General features: G+C 50.7%; 1 protein-coding gene across 1 annotated transcript in view; it reads right to left on the minus strand.

Moving 5' to 3' along the window:
- The window catches only part of NPDC1 (neural proliferation, differentiation and control 1), a 115,697-nt gene that overhangs the window by 4,343 nt on the left and 92,343 nt on the right, over positions 1-19,011 (minus strand). Inside the window, exons 3-8 of the mRNA XM_054007314.1 lie at positions 5,452-5,547; positions 4,030-4,206; positions 3,492-3,558; positions 1,967-2,051; positions 1,635-1,714; positions 1,266-1,362 (exon numbers count right to left, since the gene is read on the minus strand). Of these exons, the coding sequence (XP_053863289.1) occupies positions 1,266-1,362; positions 1,635-1,714; positions 1,967-2,051; positions 3,492-3,558; positions 4,030-4,206; positions 5,452-5,547 (602 nt within the window). The remainder of the gene's footprint in view (positions 1-1,265; positions 1,363-1,634; positions 1,715-1,966; positions 2,052-3,491; positions 3,559-4,029; positions 4,207-5,451; positions 5,548-19,011) is intronic.

Below are 19,011 nucleotides of genomic sequence, written 5' to 3' on the forward strand. Positions count from 1 at the left end.
TTGGAACAAGGCGGGTAGGCGCCGCCATTGGCGAGGGGGGCCACTGTCGAATCTGGGGGTTTGCAGCTGAGGCTCCCTAAAAGCACATCAGCCAGAGAACCCCATCTGGGGGGTTACACTGGTCAGTATCTCCTGGGAGGGAGCAAACCTGGCTTCCTTGCCTGATCTAATCAATATCACCCGGTCGGCCCCTTGCCTGGTCAGCTGACAGATGGGAAGCGCCCCACTCCGTTCCTGCACTCAGTGGGGGAGAGATTCAGAACAAGCCGTGACCAGGCACAGCCACTTACTGGGTCTCTGCCCACAGGCTGAGGCCTGGTCTACACTTAAAAACAGGTCAACATAGCTACGGTGCTCCAGGGTGTGAAAACTCAAAATCCACGGCCGCAGCTCTGCTGTCCCGACCCCTAGCGGAGACGCAGCTAGGTCCCATTGACCTGGCTGCTGTAGTTAATTCACTGCCCTGAGAGGCGGTAGAAGAATTCTTCCCCATCACACTCCTGAGTGACAGTTAAGCCAACCTAACCCCTGGTGAAGAATTCTTCCACCTAGCGGCCACCTCCTAGGGTACTTAACCCTGGATTAACTTCCTGATGGGAGAACCCCTCCAGGTCCCTGCAGCGCGCGTCTACGATGCAGCGTTTCCCGTGTAGACGAGCCCTCAGTTTTGACTTGATCGTTTGATATTGATTATAAATAGTCAGCAAATATGTATCGTTCCTAGATCATTCGTATCCAAGTTGGAATGGAACGTTTTGACCTTAGTAAAGCTTTTTGCTCATTTCCCACTGAAGGTTTCGACTAAACTGATACGCGCCCGCGACACGGTTGGGTTTCGTGGAAGCAGCCAGTCAGCTCTACTAAGCAGAAGGGTCTGGATCCTGAACAAGATCATTGGGAGCTTCTTGGGGGGCCGCCTTCAGCTTAGGTTGAATCCCTTTCTGTGCGAGGGGACGTCAGGAGGGGAGGGGTAGGATGGGAATCTCAAGGAGGAGATTTTGCATGAGGGCCATTTTAAAAAGGTCTTGTTACAAAGAACGAGTTGACTGTTCTTTGTAAGGGAGAGGGTTTCGGAACTGCCTGAGAGCAGGGATCCCGTGCCTCCTCCCCGTCTGCCCAGTGCCGGAGGCTCGGCAGGGCCAGGCAGCGCCAGCTCGAGTGGCTCCCGAGGTAGCTCGCAGGCTCTGAGGCACGATGGCCGCAAGGGAGCATTGAGAGGCCCCCCACGGAAAGGGGTGGAGGAAGCGCGCACACTGCCAACTTACTGGAGCCAGCCCTGGGCACTCGTACACCGTGAAATCACCGTCTTCGTTCTCCTCGTCGGAGGATGCCGAGTCAGGCAGTTTGGGCTCCTCTTTATGCCTGAAAAGAGAGAGGCACATAGAGATGGAGGTGAAATCCATGGGGGCAATTTCCTCTCCAGCGCAAACCCAGCACTGTCTAGCAAAGCAAATGGGGATTCCCAGCACCATCCTTCAGCACCCTCTCTCCCCGCCCGGGCATCTCCTGAACTGCACCGGGAATGTCTCCAGAGAGCTCCCGATCCCGGCTCTAGACGCGGGTGACCCTTGTTAACCGTCGGCAGCTGGCAAGGCCGTTGCTGCTTTCTCCGAGAGCTGGAAGGAGTCACTTACTTTTCCATGGAGAGCATCTGCTGTTTCTGGTGTTGGTAGTGATACATCTGGGCACTCTGAGCCAGCGTCTGATCCCCAGGCTTTAAAAGGAAAACAGGAGCTGTGAACACAGGTCTCCAGAGAGCGGCTAGCTTTCCATCGCCCACAGACCGGAGCCCAGAGGCCAGGCTGAGAGACAGGTTTTAACAGGACTAGAGAGGACTTCTCTACGGCACCTCCCTCCCCCTTTGTGTTTCACTAGCCTCTCCAGAATTCATGCAGGGTTTGCTCACAAAGTGTTAAAAATGGACCATGCTGCCAACGGGTCTGAGAGAAGGTCTGGAGCAGCTTACCGAGACTTTGTCGTATGGCAGGGGGCCGGGTAGCTTCTGAGATGGGTAGTCGGTTTTCTGAGCTAGTCTGATTTCCTTCTGCAGCCTACAGAGGGGACAAGGCAGTGGTTAAGCAGGAATGATTTAAAGGGACAGGCCCCAAATGAAACCTATCCACCTTCTTAGCTTTCTCAAATTCCCTTTTCAACCATTCCCCCCTCAAAACCAAACTACCATGGCTTGGCGCTGCAGCAATGAAAATTCCTACCTGCAATTCCAGAACAAACCTACGGGTTTGGATTCACCCACCAGGACAGGTACCTACACACACGCTGAGCTAAAAACCATCTGAGCATCTATCCGCTCGCTGGTTCTGACCAGGCAGGAAGCACTGAAACACAATCTTGCCACTCAGAGGTCTGGGGAGAAGCAGTCTTGTACCTTTCAATGGCCTGCCTGTTCTCCAGGAGCGGAGCAGAGAGGCCAAGCATGGCTCAGGGCCACGGAGGTGTAATGAATAGTGTAGAGAAGGCTGATCAGTAGCTTCTGTTCTGCCTGTCCCACAGCACAAGAACAAGGGACGTTCAACGAAACAGAGCAGGAAATTCAGAACTGATCAAAGGAAACTGTTTCCTGAATGTGGAATTAGCTTGTGGAACTCACAGTCACAGGCTGTGAGGAGGCCAAGAACGTAGGAATTGGAGGTTTATATGGATAACAAGAACCTCCAGAATTCTCATTGCTCACGCTAACGTGGGTTGGAAGGAATATTAAATCTCATGCTTTAGAGCGTAAGCTCATCTCTCCGAGTGCTGGGGAACAGGAGGGAATCTTCATGAGGGACACATTATTCCACATGTGCCTACTACATGGTTTCTCTTGCTCCTTCCCCTGAAGTATCCGGTGCTGGCCACTATCAAAGACAGGACACTGGGTGAATCCAGTCTAGCAGTGCCAATGTTCTTATGAGTCTTCCTGCTTTCAGGTGGTTACGCTGAATCCTTACGTATCTGGTAAGCTCACTGGAACAGGGACTGTTTGTACAGCGCCTGCCATAACGGGGCTCTCGCCCATGCCGGGGGTTCCTACGTGTCCCCGATAAGTAATCGCAGATAGAAAGGCTCCTTCTGACACTGTCTCCTAGGATCTATTAATTGGCCGTCACAAGTGACGGTCTAGCCAAGCATGCGGCACCTCCCTGCCCTACAACTCTTCTCACGAGTGGCTCCCACCCATCCAGCTTGGCTCTAGAGCACCCATCACCACTGGGCCTTACACAACGATTGCTATTAAGTATCGGTCAGGACGCTGGGCCCACTCTCTCTTGCTTTATGCACCTCGTCTCCTGTGGGTGCAGACGGAGATGCGTTTTGCACCGTGCCAGGCGAAGGCTCAGCCTGAGTTCCCTAGCCCAAGGAGAGCGATTTCTCGATTTTTAAAATCCTTCCCCAATCCCCTCCCAATTGCACAGAAGTCCAGGCACAAATTCCTCAGGACACCAGGCGGAGGCCCAGCCGTTTGCTGGAGGAGGTCCCTGCTGGCTTACCTGCACCAGCAGATCGCAGCCACGATTAAAGCAACGATGCCGGCGACCGAGAACACCACGATCATCCCTGCAGAGGAAGGAACACAGCCCAGAGCTCGTCACTTGGCTGCTACTGACCAAGATAGCCCAAAACGGACAGAGCGGGTTGTTATGGGCTGTGATGGTTTGCTGGTGGGGGCTCCCTCCCTGCCCTTTCAATAACTAACCCCTCCAAGTCCTGTAACGCCTACCCCACTGGGCACTATCACTCACACGCAGCGTCAGTGACTGTTATTGTACCAGGTACGTACGACAGTAAACCTGGTGACTGCCGGTCTCATAAGCAAACTGAATTCCATCTCTCCCCACTGGGAAACGCAATGAACTTCCAGGAGAGGCCAGCCTGAGCTGCAAAGCTCCGCTTCGGAGCCAAACTGCCTCATGGCCCATCACAGACACAGCGGCAAGCCCTGAGGTGCTAAACCAGCTCCTGCACCCCCGCACAGCCTGGATCGGGCCCATCCCTAGCTCTGAGCGCCAAAGGGAAGCTTGCACCTACCGAGTATCAGGAGGTCATTTGAAGTGACATGGAACACCTCCACTGGAGAACTCTTCACTGTCTTGGTGGCAGTGGTGGGATGAGATGTCACAGCCCTGTGGCTCGCTCTGTTCCTCTTGGGGGACTCCCCTCTCGCCCCAGCGGCTTCAGGATGCTTCCCTGACGGGGCCTGGGTGGCTGTGCAAGAAAGCAGAGACCACAAACATCAGCAGACGCAGTGGGACCCCCCAACACCCAGCTCTGGGACAGGCAGCGGAGTTATGGACAAAGAAGTAAAAACCATTTGCTACCTCCATTGGTGTTTAATGCGTTACCACTGACCAGGATGCACCGTCTTGCTATTCACGGGGATGCAATACAGAACCCCAGAACATACAGGCTGGAAAACCCACAATGTACCCCTTGCTAATAGAGGGGCTAGATCCTGCAGCCCCTCGGCGAGCTTAACTCCCACTGCGGCCAATGGGTCTTGTGCTACGACCGCAGGATCGGGCCTGGAGCTGGTGGGGGAATCACTTGTGGAATAAATGCGAAGTCCGCAGCTGCTCTCCTCCGTTTGAGCACTTGTGCCCCCCATTATAAAATACAGCCATAAAAGGCAACTTTATTGCCCTGGCATCAGCAGTTTGGGTGCTTCTTATATTAGGAAATGAGGCTACAAAATCTCTCAAGAAATCCCAGCTCATGAGATGGAAGAGGGAGAGAGAGAAGACAAAATTTCCAAGGTAGGGAATATCTCTCCCCAAAAGCACGTCCCTTCCCCCGGTCACAAACACACAACACTTCTAGAGCATCTTTCATCTAGAATCTCCCGGGAGAGGTCATCCCTCTTTTACAAATGGAGAAACTGAGGCACAGAGAGGTTAAGGGAGTTCCTCAAGGTCACACAGAGTTGTAGTCGAGCCAGGAATAGACCCCGGTCCCCTGCTCTAACCACTAGCCTACATTGCCGTGACATGCCTCGAGGATGGGAGTCTCGAATTTGTTTCCAAACGAGGGAGTGCACATATTCTCCAGGCCCTTGGCTTTGCTCCTGCTGAATTCAGGAGCCCTGTAATATGGTGTTTACAGAGCAATGAAAACTCCATGGCCGGCTTTCTCCCCAGCTCAGCCAGCCAGGAAATGCCAGAAACACTTCCCTGGAAACCTAGTAATTTAGACCAGGAACTTAAGCACCACTCTATTAAATTGGCAGCAGGGACAGTAAAACGGAACCCTTCATAAGCAGGGCATTTCAGAGGGCTCGTGTTTCCACGGTTTTCAGCCTTTGAGAGGAGAGTCTGAGTTGTTGATCACAGGAGTCTTGTCTGAACACTGGGACCGTTGGCCTCAGAGTCACTGAACGCGGAAAGCAGCACAAACTGCATGAAAGCGGCTGGGAGAACAGGCTAAGGAGAGCAGGTGGGTGACTTCTGGACTCACCATCCTGGAGCAGATGGAGGCGAGCGGCATCCTGTCTGGCCAGCACGTCAGCTAAGAAGTCGATTTCTTCCTCTAGGTTGGGAACAGAAGTTCTCCCTGAGGAAAGAGAGAAAACAACTGTAATGTTTACTGCTATGGAGCATCAGGGGCTTACGGCTCCCACAGGAACGGTCGGCTGCCCACAGCAACGCGGGCATTATACAGGGCAAGGATCCGGCTCTGCGGCTGGAGAGCAGGTGACAGCTTGGCGCTCCTGCAGGAGCAGTTTCCTCCGTAGGCAGGTCTGAAACACACTCTGCTAATAGAGGGCAGGGATTCTGAAACTGGGGGTCCTGAGGTTATGGGGGGATCGCGAGTACACGCACAAAACAGAGCAACTGCAGTAAAATATATAACTGAAATCTAGTGGTTTAGAAAATGACACACACCTTTCCATCACAATGTAGTGTACTTACCTCACAAAAAGGTAATTTATAATGTAACAGCCAGACAAACGGGCAGGTGTGGCACTGTGGGGGTGCTTACGGGGGTTATAGCCACCTCCAAATTTGCCTTAGCCCCCGTGCCTACCCCTCCCAGCGCAAAGGCCAAACATTATGCAGAAGTAAGGGTGACATGGTATGGCATTGCCACCCTTCCTTCTGGGCTGCCTTCAGAGCTGGGCACCCAGCCAGTAGCCACTGCTCTCCGGCTGCCAACCTCTGAAGGCAGCGCTGCCGCCAGCAGCAGCGTAGAAGTAAGGGTGGCAACGGGGCGCTAAGTCTGCCGTGAAAATGGATCTTGACAACATTTCTTCACGCCCTCCCAGTATTAAACAGTAACAATTTTTAAAAATAACTTTTCTGCTTATAATGATAATAATTCGATAACAATGTTTTAGTCTTAATTTAAAAGCAATGGGAAAAGGTAAATTCATTTTAAACAATAGGGTTATAAATTTAGCATTTAAAATAGTGTTAAATATAAAAAAATGTCAGCTATCAGGGGGTAGCCGTGTTAGTCTGTATCTACAAAAACAACAAGGAGTCTGGTGGCACCTTAAAGACTAACAGATTTATTTGGGCATAAGCTTTCGTGGGTAAAAACCTCACTTCTTCGGATGCATAGAGTGAAAGTTACAGATGCAGGCATTCTATACTGACACATGGAGAGCAGGGAGTTACTTCGCAAGGAAGTTACTTGCGAAGTAACTCCCTGCTCTCCATGTGTCAGTATATAATGCCTGCATCTGTAACTTTCACTCTATAAAAAAATGTATTTTTAATTAAGGGCGGCGGGGGGGGGGGGGTTGCTGTGTGAAAGGGGTTGCCAATCCAAAAAGTTTGAGAACCACTGTGCTAAATCCTGCAGCCTGTAGGTGACTGTAGTCAATGGGTCTTGTGTTAAGACTGCAGAATTGGACCTTTAGCTGGTGAAAACAGCACCCACCCGCCTCCCTGGAACCCTATACAAGCAGCACTGGCAAATGTCAGGTGACTTTCTCCCAGTCCTGTAATTCAGACTCTGACCCCCCGCCCCAAACACATAGATAATAGTTGAGGGGTTGTGGGTATCATCTCTCCCCCCCCCCCGAAAGAGATTTTAAGCAGAACTCAGAAAATCCCACTGACGGGCTGGAAATAGTTCACTGCTCCGATGGAATCAGAAGGCGGTGGCGAGCAGAAAGGAAGTCACAGCCAGGACAGCTTCTGTACAGGTTCCTCACCCTGTGATCAGAGCCGCTAGTCCAGATAAACCCCATCAGAGCAAATCCAGAACCCGAAAAGGGCCAGGTTTGGCCTACAAGTGTGCATCAGCCTCTGAGCTCATTTAAAATGTTTTATTAAAGCGAATGTTAAAATTGTCTAATACACAGGTCTAAAAAAAGAGTTTCTGTACATCTGGGTATAACGCTTGAATTATCCAAAAGTACAGAGCTTGGTTTGAAAAGCCAGAACATTCATATAGTACATAATCTACAATATCTCAAATGACGGTTAATAAATGTAATGATCCAGTTTAAATACTAGCATCCAAATACTCCGATACATCCCTTCTGATACAAGCAAAAAGTTATACTAAGAATAGTTTATGGAAAGCAACTATAGCAATGAGCGTAGATTGTCCCTCAGTAACTGGGAATTTAGGATCGGTTGTCCCTCTGTAAATACAATCCATCAGAGAAGTAGGTCAGTTACTTTCCTGATTTCGCTTTTCAGTGGCACTCCAGCTCAAAAAGCCAAGAAAAATATTCGCTGCCATCACAAGGCTAAGAAGAAAAACACGTCTGTTTAGAAGCTATCTGGGAATTGACCCTGTGCATTTGTTAGAGAAAGACAACAAACAAAGGTACAAACCTTTTACATGTTATAGCAGCAATTGTAGGGTCTCTCTTGAAATCAAACAGCAGGTGCCGGTGCCGGAATGGGGCTGGGCATCAGAGGAAAGGTAGAGTAGGGTAGACTATGACCAGCTAGTGTGTTTTAAACACAACTTGCTCTACCTACACTAGGTGCAAAGTCCTGTTAGCTAAACATTTTCTAACATGTCCTTTCCCCCTATTCTAGAGGTGGCCATTGAGTAGATGCTGGGTTCTCTGCTATTGGACACTGGATATTTATCTAGACACCCCCCCACCCCTTGGAGTTCTGGACACATCTCGGCTCATCGAGGCTTGCTATGAACTTGCCCTATGTAATCAGAGCCCCCGGGGGCAGGTCGGAAGCCCCCGGAGCTGGTAGCGCTCAACAGAGGAAGAGGCCGTATTATTGAGAAACGGGATTTGAAAATGATTTATTCCCATGGAAGATTATTATTAGGCAGGGTCTCCTGGGAAAGGCAGGGGATGAGAGAGGACACTTTGCCCTTACTCCAGATCCTCAGATGAAAGGACATTTTACGTGAAGGATTGTCAACTCCTTCCCCTTAAGAAGCCAATATCAGCCCTGGTTGGACAAAGCCCAATTTTTCCTGGGTGTTGAGGAGGGTTGAGAGGCACAAGGTGCTTCTGAGGCTGGATGGGGTTTCCATTCAATCATCCCATTGTTCTCAGCCCAGGCAGGTGTTCCATACAGGAGCCACTGGGTGGGATAGCACAGCCTGTGTCATACGGGACATCAGACTAGACAATCCCAATGGAACGTCCCTTCTGGCCTTGACATCCATGGCTCTATGGCTGACGTGTGTGGGGGGGAGGGGGGCTTCCTGCCAAACATTTTGAAGGTTTCTGAGTACATGCAACTTGCAGGTTGTATGTTGTGCACAAAGATCTCAAAGAGCTTCACAAACATCCACCTTCTCAGCACCCCTAGGCTTGGCATAACTCCCATCTGTGTGAAATGGGGGGCTGAGACACACAGCCTGGCCAAGGAGCAAGTCAATGGCAGCACTGGAAAAAAAGAACCCAGGAGTCCTACTCTCCAGCTGGGACAATACTCCATTCGCCCTCCCTCCATTCTATTTACAAACATTCCCAGGGCTCCGCAGCCCTGCAAGAAATACCCTCTGTCCTATAAATGAAACCCACACAGACCACTGGGCATCGAGGTGAATGAGAGGCAGATAGAAATTACGCAGAAAGGGAAACCCGGAGGATGTTGTGAAACGGAGCCGGCTGAGGGAGGAAAGGAAAGTGATGAAAGTCTGGGGAGCAGCAGTGCTTCTTGGGAACACCATGAACAGGCTCTTCCCTGAAACGGGTACTGCAATAGTGTTTCTCAAGTCAATAACCTCAGTTCATGGCCTGACCAGGCCTCAGCAGAATGACACCGACCAGTGGGGCTGGAATGGACAGGCTGCTGCGAGCCTCACAACGTCCAGCTAAGCAGGGTTTGGCTATCGGCCACGCGACGCCCGGGACGGCCCTGACACTGCACAGGGAAGATGATCTGTCCCTGCTCTGAGGTTAGGAATATAAGGGGAAGTGACGACAGATGACCGAGAGGGAGAGAAACTCAGAAGAAGTGAGGAGAAAGGGCAGCAATCCCGTCCTGCCAGCCCCCACGCCTCAGCTCTCCAGGCGGGATCACCAGCATGCGCATGGCCCCTCCCAGCTTCCCACAGCCCTCCCGCTCCCTCACACCAGATCATGTACGTTCATCATGGACCTCCTCCTCGGCCCAGAGGGCAGGGCAGTCTCCAAGCTCTAAGCGAGGGAGGAAGGATCATGAACTCCGATGTTCTCCGGGGCCAACAGGGGAAAAGGGAGGGGTCTGTCCAATCATGGGTGCAAGATGACATGAAGCCCCCAAAAGTACAGGGCTAGGTGCCACCGCCCCCTGCTGGCCCTGCCCACATTCACCTTGGGGGGATCTCACTGGCAGAGAGTCACAAACCAGAGTTTGCCACTGACTGAGCTAGACACAGAACCCATCTCCTGCCCCTTGGGAGGAGAGATTTGCCTTAATGATGCCAGCAGCCGATATGAACCGCTGCTGTCAGCACAGTCCCGGGCAGGCTGCGCTCAGGGCCCCCCATCCCCTCAGGGCGTGCGGTACAAAGGCAGCTGCAGAGCCGCGGAGAGCGCCGTGCTCCTGACGGCTGCGGGGCCGTTGCATGGCACAACAGCGGGCCTCATTGCCCTACTGCAGGAGGGAGTCAGGCCCAACGTACTGCAGAGCCAGGCGGGTCTCCCTTGGTGACCGAGGGCCAGCAGCTCACGTGAGGCAGGGGCCTGGCTGAGTTCCCGGCTCCCACCGGCCCCTCACACAGGAGCAAACACGACTTTGCAAACAACACAGTGGCCAGTGGGAAGCCTGGGGGTGAGCCCCCAGCCCCTGCACACATGCTAATGACCCAGAGCCGCAGGCTCCAAGACGGACGGCTGCTGCGACAGGAAATCCCCCAGGCAGGGCCTGTTTGCCGCCGCCCCACGCAGAGAGCGCCCGTCTCCATCTGGGTGGGGAGCTGGGGCAAGGGCTTTCACTGCTGCGTGGGCCTATGACACATCCTACGTCACTAGCCCCAACTCTGGCTCAGTGCCACGGCCGCCTGTACTGTGCTCCCCTGCCCAGCCAGTGCCCCACGCTTAGTGGCGGTCGGTGCTGCTCTCAGTCACGCGGGCAGGGTGGCCCCGGAGGCAGCAGCGCAGCCCTGATCCCCACCTGCCAGAGAGCGCGCTGCTTCCTGACCTGTCCCATCACTGGACTGCCCTGCCCCTCCCAGCCATTACAAACCATAATCAGACAAAGGCACAGCCGTGCTCCCCAGACCTGCACGCAGGTCTCCACCTCGGCCGCCTGCATCTCTGCCAGCATCTCAAAGCTCTACCACCCCCTTCCACCACTGGGCTTTGTTTTAAGTGTCTGTCCATGGCTCCAAGCGTCTTATAGCCATTTGAATACAGCCTGGTTTGAAGCACCAGATCTTCCCAACACTGCCCGCCCCCAAACACTGCCCTCCCACTACGCAGGGAGTGAGGAGCTACAGCACATCTAAGAAGTCAGCAAACCCAGGCACTAACGGGGCAAAGGGGCATTACAACCCCAAAGATCCTTCAGAAAGATCTCCCTTCTCTACTGCCCCACGAGCCCCTCTACCCCGAGTGCCCCAGCGGACTGCAGCTCCCTGCAGGGGTCACGCAGAGCCGGGAGGTCCCAGGGAGCCCGGCCCTAAACCAGCTGGACCCATTACCTTGAACTGCACACAACAACTGAACATGTAGGAGCCAGCCAGCTCTCTAAGTGTCTCAATTAGTGGATTATTAACAACTATGTTTTTATGTGTCTGCACATGATCTGCCGCCAAACTCCAACAGAGCTATCTGGAAGACAGGAGAGCTGTACCTGCTTCCCACGGGGAGGACTGGGGTCCTTGGCATCTTTTAGTATGTAGCCCCTTAGATATGTATAGTCCTCCCTGCAGAAGGGGGGGCACAGACAGGTCCTGCCCAGAGGCTTGCAGACCACGACCCGATGCAGGGACGGGGGAGCTCGTGCAAGGAGAGGGAGGAGAATCGCTCGTGATAAGGCAACGAGGCTCAGGTTTGCATTGGGTGCACATCACCTTCATGCCAGCCCCTCTTGGGCAAAAGGGATTCCCCCCAGAGTAGCCTCACAGGGGCTGGGCTCCAACACTCTGTGTGTCAGTGCAAAGGGCATTGGCCAGCTGGGAAGTGGCCAGCCTATATCCAGTCATCTGCGTGTCACAAATATCCTCCAAGAGACCAGGGCCTGGGGGAAGGGCGGCGCTGCCTTGGGGATACCCTTACAGGTGAGCCATAGCACAACTGCTGGAGCACAACTCCCTCCCCCCACAGACTGCTCCTCTGGGCAGAAGGGAAGTGTGTGTTAAGAGCCCAGCCTACGTGTGACTGGGGGCTGATGGCACTAACCCAGCCCGGCTCTGGGCTGCAAGCCTGGCACACCGTGCAGCCAGCCACACCTCACAGAAGGGCCAAACTAGGTCACCTCCCGTTGATTTTGAATGCACAGAATGTTCTGAAATATCAGGCCCATTCATAGGGCAATTCCCCATCCACTCTCTGCCCCATCATCCCTTGGGAGCAAACCCTGCCTCATTCCTTACTGACACCGCTCCCAAACGGTCCAGAGGTGGCACCATTCTGCCCCGGCAGTTCTGAGCGAGTTAGGTGGGCTGTAGGTGCAACGGCAACGTGCACGTTAAATAGGGAGCATATTAACGGGCAGATACATTTACAGCAAAGTATCCTCTTTGGGGCTTTAAAAACAAGACATTCCGACACTGCACACGCAAGGCACTCGGTTACACAACGGGGAGCCGCTGCTGAAATATAGCGGGCCTGGCCAAACCCCATGATGTGAAATTCATGCTGGGAAGTGCTCTTTTTTGATGCATTGTGCAAAGGCTGCTTTCACTACTCTGTGCGTGTCTCTCTCTCTCTCTCACACGTACACACACACAGAGAAATCCTGGCATTTGTTACACTGCTTTTGACTTCAGGGAGAGCTTGCCAGACGCATATCAGAGCCTGCTATTCAAGCACCAGGCTTTTAACAGGATTAAACTCAACTTCAAAGCCAGAAGATGTTAAATGCTCTCTCTCTTTTTTTCTACCTCTCAATTGCTTCATTCAGCCAGGGCTGTCCTCAGTGGGGAGCCTTGGAGGATGAATCAAAACACACAAAAGGGGAAGTGGGACAGAGGCGGGCTCAGCATCTGGATAATTCAAGGTTATAGCAATTACAGGCCCCTTTGGAATTTGTTGTCACTTTGAATGTTTGGAAATAAACATCAATTCCCTCCCTGTGTTCTTGTAAAATAGAACCCCATCCCCACCCCCAAAACCTAATCCCAGTGACTCAACAATGCTGTTTGTGCCACAGTCCAGCTGATCAGAGACTTTACTTCAGTCTGATTTAAAACAAGAGACATTAGGAGTCACAAACATTTCAAACTGATTTAGTTAAAGCTGTGCAAACCTTTATAGTACATGCACTTAAACCGGGTTTACTCTTGCTTCCATCAATCTACTTTGCATCTGTTGCTTTGCCAACAGATTTTATTGCGAGTCTTGATTCATATAATTTAGTCCGATCTCCAGAAAGCTTCCCTAAAGTAACTCCTCTTTGAGCTAGAGCATGTCTCTCACAATATTTAGGGGTTTCCTCGAAGCCCCAGCTCCCAGAGTCATGTGATTAGTTAAGAATTTCATCTTCCATTTTAAAAGTAGGAAATTTCTAGCCCTCAAGTTTTGCAGAGAAAAGCCTGAACATCTGATCCAAATGCACCCTAAAGGCTCAGAAACCAGAAGGAAAATGAAAAGAACCCCAAATATATTTTATAAAATTGCATGATTTTTAAGCCAGTCTCATGATTTTTAGGGCCCGAATCATGATTTTTGAACACCTGGAGTTGGCACTACTGCATCTGATTTACCAAATTAAGCTACACTAATTTAAGCAAGGGTGAATGTGATTTAAGAGCACCTGCATTAGATGTTTGCACAGGTTTAGCTAGATCAATCTAAAATCAGTTTAAAGAGAAAACCAGTGACACTAGCTCTCTGTGGCCTTTTCTATGTATGAGTTGCACCAGTTTAATTACATTGATTTTAATTTGAGTTTCAATCTAGACAGATTTAAATGAGCGTTTAACATTTAAAGGCATGTGTGTTAGGAGTTTGTACAAGTTAAAATGGATTTTAAAATCTATTGGTTAATCTGGTGCAACTTTTCTAGTATACACAGAAAGACAGTGTAACTGGAGTTCTCTCTCTACAAAATATGGTATCATATCATCCATCCTGTATCTATTTATTTAGCTCATATCAGAGGAGGATACTGGTAGAGCAGCAAGGAGCCTAACCCTTATGTTAGGGTTAGAGTTGACAGAAAGCATGAAATAAACCATTTCTCGGTTTCACACTGGATTCTATCAACACAAGAATAATTATTTATATAGTGATTTTCATCCTTGTAGCTCTTTGGAAAACAGCATGTGCTATTTGGCTGGTAAGACTCTAGCATTCACACCGGCCAGTACCTAACGAGATAACACTGCTATAATGAATTAAGGATCTAGGACACAGTTTTAAAGCAGAGAATATGAAATTCAAATGCCTGGAAGGAAAGCAGCCCCTGCATTTATCTTCTATGATACATGACTTTTCTAATTTGGATTTTAAAAGTGACTATAATCCAAAAGGATCCATTTTGCATTGCACTGTGTTTATTAAAACGTTCCCCTTTCAGTGCAGAAGGGCACTCTTATAAGTCCAGATCTGTTGAAACAGGGCATATTCCACAACCTCACCTTACCATGTTGTGCAGCTGTTACTGTAGAGGTTTATATTTCAAAAGGGATGGAGGTGACATGCACATACATAAATCAACGCGGGGGAGTAAACAACCAGATCAGGGTGCACAACCATAGGATCAGCTCTGGAAAAGGATAGGGCTTCTTTTAAACACAACAAAACTTTAAGCTCTGATGCTGGAAAAGCCTTTAACATACCCTCACGTGTCAGGAACTGCTAACGGCAAAGCTAGAGTTACTGCTGTGGTGAATAGGACTGCCTCTAGCACATTTAGCATTTGTTCTCCGGCAGTGGTGCACCTGGCAAAGGCTGAAATGCTTGCGTAAACAGAGCTTGATGATTTCCAGCTCCATATCAAGACGATGTTCTGGGTGCATATACATCAGGAAACACTATAAGCGTTTCTCAACATCAGTGCAATCCTACAGGGCATCTTTCAAAACAGTATGTGCTAACCATGGGCCTGCTCCTGCTGCCTTTGCAGTCAATGAGGATTGTGTCATGGAGGTGGGATATTGAAAGTGAAGTTTTTTAATTCTAGTTAGCGTTTCACTGGGGATGCTGTTGGCTTCTTGCTTCTCTTTCCGGCTTGCCAATAAAAATTGGCCGGTCAGTTCCATGGTATTTCTAGGCAGTTTCATTTCCAGGTTCCTTTGCACTAGCAAAAGGGAGACAAGACTTGGGTCCCACATATGCTGCAGGGGAAAGTTTGTTAGAGACTCTTTTTCCATTGGAATTTTTAAATAAGCATGGAAAAAAATATATTGGGTCTAGGTTTTACGAACCTTTAGTTTCGCTAAAACTGAATCGTGGGCCAGATTTCCTCTGGCTGTGTTCCTTTAAGGAAGGGTATTTACGCTCCAGCTACAAGTGTGTGTAGCTGGGAGGTCCAAACTACAAAGTGTTGTATCATAGCTATGTCAGTCTGGGGTGTCACACACACACACACACACGCTTCTAGCAGCATAACCAATGTCATCCCTAGGCAATGTTACACCCCCAAGAGAAAAACTCCTTCTGTCAGCGTATGCTGTGTCTACACTAGGGGGCTCTGTCGGTAGTTATACCAACATAGCTTTACCTGCAGAACCCGTGTAGTGTAGACTAGCCCTTGGTATAGCTAAAACCAAGCCATGTTCTGTCCTAGGCTATAAGTAGTTTTCAAAACGAGTTGAACATGGGTGCCTAGGTTCTCACCAGTTAGCCAAGCCCCGTTAGAACCACTGTGGCAGGACCACCACTGAAAGGGTTTAAATTCAGTTCCCAAACTCTGTTTACAACAGCCTGGACAGTGCCTTAAAGCCTACGTGCTGACTGTGCACTCAGCTCTGTACCAGGCACAGGACCCGTGATTTACATATTCATTTATATCCCATGCACAGTACCGCTGGGAGGGTGCTGCCCAGCAGGGGCAGACAGGCTAGCGTGCTAAGGATAGCAGTGTGACTGCAGCAGCACGGGCTAGCCGCCCCAGTTCGAACCTGCCCACCCCCTTGGGTACGTATTTGGGCAGCTAGCCCAAGCTGCAGCCACACTAGTTTTAGCGCACTAACTTGAGCGGAGCGAGCATGTGTTTGTCTCCCCCCACGCTGGTAAGCACACTCCCCGTCGCTAATGAATTCAGCTTGACCTGCTAACACATCGGGGGTTAGCTTGGTTTGCCAGGTGGCGAGAGCATGGGACCAAGAGTCAGGATTCCTGGGTGAAATCTCATCTTTGGCAAGTCACTGTCTCCATGCCTCAGTTTCCCCATCTGTAAAATATGGCGGATGATAATTAACTCATCACTACACTGCATTGGGGAGTCTTGGATGACAAAGCCCATAAGTATTAGTATCTCCACCCTTGCAAGACTTTGGCATGACGAGATCAAGTTATAAGAGCAGAGGCTTGTGTTGCTCTTGTGTCCCCCCTCTCTTCTCCATTAGCAGCAGTCTAAGGAGACACTTCCAGCCTCCAGGGCCACCTGTGCGGTCACAGCACTGCTATCTCCCCAGCCCACAGGCACAAGGTGAAGGGCAATGTAATTCCATCTTCTCAGACCCTACACACTCATCCTGTCCCTCCAAAGATACAGGAGCCAGAGAGGCCCATCCCTATTTCCTTCCCACTGAACTGCTTCAGCAGTGTTGGTCCTCAAGAACCACAGCTTTGGCCACACACACACACGCTGGCTCATCTAAACCGAATGCCGAAGTCTACGGAACGATGCCACTTACACCAGCCGAGGATCCAGCCCAGTGCGTGGTTCCTTGAAAACAAAGGGACTCTGCTGTAGATGGGACCTAAATGTTTGTGTACCTGGCCAGGGTTAGCCCTCGGGTCAAACAACGAATAAACACCTGTGTCCTTCCTACCTCATTAGTTTACGTTATTGAAGTCCCAGCCTTGTCTACACTAGAAAAGATTTGCTGGCACAACTATACCAGCCTTGTGTAGACGCAGCTTATACCGGCAAAAAAGTGTTTCTGCCAGCACAGTTTAAACCAGTTCCCCAAGAGACATAAGCTACACCAGCAAAAGTGCGTGTATACCAGTGTAGGAGTGCGTCGCACTAGGGCTTACACAGATCTAGCTCTGTTGGGGAAAACAAAGTGTCACATCCCCAACCAACGTAGCTACATCGAGAGAAGTTAAGTGTAGACCAGACCCCAGCATAGCTGAGTCCTGGGAGCAGCTGGGTAATTCCACAGCTGGGAAGAGGGGCTATTTTTAACCTTAGCTCCATAAATTGCCTAGGGAGGCCAGCCACAGTGCATCAGAACCTTCCCGTTTCTCCTGCGGGCGCCACTAAGGAAAGCGGTGCATGCCCAGCCCAGACCACCAGGCCTCTCTGACCAGTGGACATCAACCTCCATCAGCCCGACTCAGGTTCGGCGGATGGCAACCAGCGAGCAAAGGTGTATTCAGCCCTGCAAGCCCTATAATCCAGGTGAGCGACTTGGTCTCCGTTTTGTGGAGGGAGAGCGGTTGACAAGTGCGCTAAGTTGGAGAGGGAAACTTTTTAGCTTACACAAGGATACATCTGCTTCTCTCTCAGACGGCTGCAAAGTGACTGCTCTGAAATGGATCGCGTACACCTCCTTGTTCATTGCTCCAAAGGTGCAGCCATGCTAACCAAACAGCTCAGCCTCCTGGGGGAACCTCCTGGACACCTCTGGGGGTGCTGGATAGGATTGCGGGGGAAGGGACAAACAGATTTTTGCCCCAGGAACGTGGAGGTCAATAGTTTATACTCTAGGTTGGTGTGTACACATACACACACACGGTATCCATCCTTGCCAGCCGCATGTTTTCCAAGACTGTACTTCTACACCCCTTGAAAGTAAACCCTTTTCCCCTACAAAGTGGGAACTAAGCCCATGTCTACACATACAAGTTGCATCAGTTTAACCTAAATCGGTTTTTAAACCAATTTAAGTTAAACTGGTGCAGACTCCTGTGTGGACACTCTTATTGTGGTTTATGAGTGGGTAATTTTAGCTTACCTTAAACCTGTTCCTAATCACTTTAGTTAGACCACAATAAACCTGGCTTAAACTGAAGTAAGAGCATCTACAGAGCCTGTTGCACCAGTTTAACGAACTAAATTTTACATTCACACCTTGAGTTAAACCGGTGGAACTTTCTCCTGTAGGCAAGCGAGAAGGAGGCCAAGGAACATGAATCAAATTAGCACAAAAGCACTCACATCTAAATTGGATTTGCAGCCCCCCTTCGGGGACGCAAATGCTCTCGCCATTGGGCTTAGAGGAGGAAAGCCAGCCCATGTCAGAGAGCACTGAAAGCAGAAGGGGGCCTGGTGTGCCCTGCTGGAGAGCTGGTACTGAGCTAACCGACCCAACAAAGCACAACAGCAGGAGGCAACCTGACTAGCTCTGCCTTCTGCCATCCCTGCACCCCACGCTCTGCATAGCCTGGTTTGGGGGCGTGCACCTTCCTCCCTCTAGTGGCCACAAAGCAACATTCTGGTTGAGCAGGGACAGTGGATTTCACAGCCCGTCTGCCCTGTACAGAGGCCGTACCAGTCAAAGAGGCCGTTCTTACTGTGAAGGCATCTTCCATTGCCCTTCACCAGCCTGGCTAAGGAGGCTCAGTGGGACAGCGTAGGTGGGAAAACATAACCCTGCATCTCTACTGGCATCAGTCACACCTGTAACAGGCCACCAGAGATAGCAGTGGTGGGGGAGAGGCTGCAGGAGGGTTAAACCTGTGTGGTCTATACATGCTCTACACAAGATTCAACAGCATGATAATAAGGTATCTGCATCCTGTCTACACTGCAGCTATCTCCATTGCTGGCACTGGGGAGAGGGGCCGGTAGGGAATTATGGGCCTCGGTTTTGCCCACATACAGCTTTAGAAAGGCAGGCTCCGGTTATGCTGTTAAGTGACTGAGTTGGGGTGGGGGAGCGCGATGATCTCATTCTCCTTTGGAAACATTGCTAAAAAGCCCTAGTGCAATTCAATCAGCAATCTCCGCTCAGAGAGGCTCAAGACCAGAGCAGCAGGGGGCGCTACTGAAAGAGGTACATCAGCAGGGCTGTGTGTAGTAGATTCTTCCATGCCACAGTCCTGGAAGCGAGCACTTCAACTGCTTCTCGTCGTGCCAGCCCGGAAGAGACTTGCTTGAGGACTATGTTCTCAGAGCATCCTGCCAAGCTAAACACACGCTGAACGTGAAAGGGCTGCACTGTGCTCTGGTGCCTTCATTTGCCTTGGCACGGCCCGCAGAAAAGTTGCTCTTTGCAAGGTCTGCTTCTGTCTCGGGCATTTTCAAGCAGACTCTGCTACATTCTCTCTCTTAGAGGCAGACTTATTGGGAGAGCCCACGGGCCATATAT

Source organism: Malaclemys terrapin, chromosome 17, assembly GCF_027887155.1.
Source record: "Malaclemys terrapin pileata isolate rMalTer1 chromosome 17, rMalTer1.hap1, whole genome shotgun sequence".
Lineage (NCBI taxonomy): Eukaryota > Metazoa > Chordata > Testudines > Emydidae > Malaclemys > Malaclemys terrapin.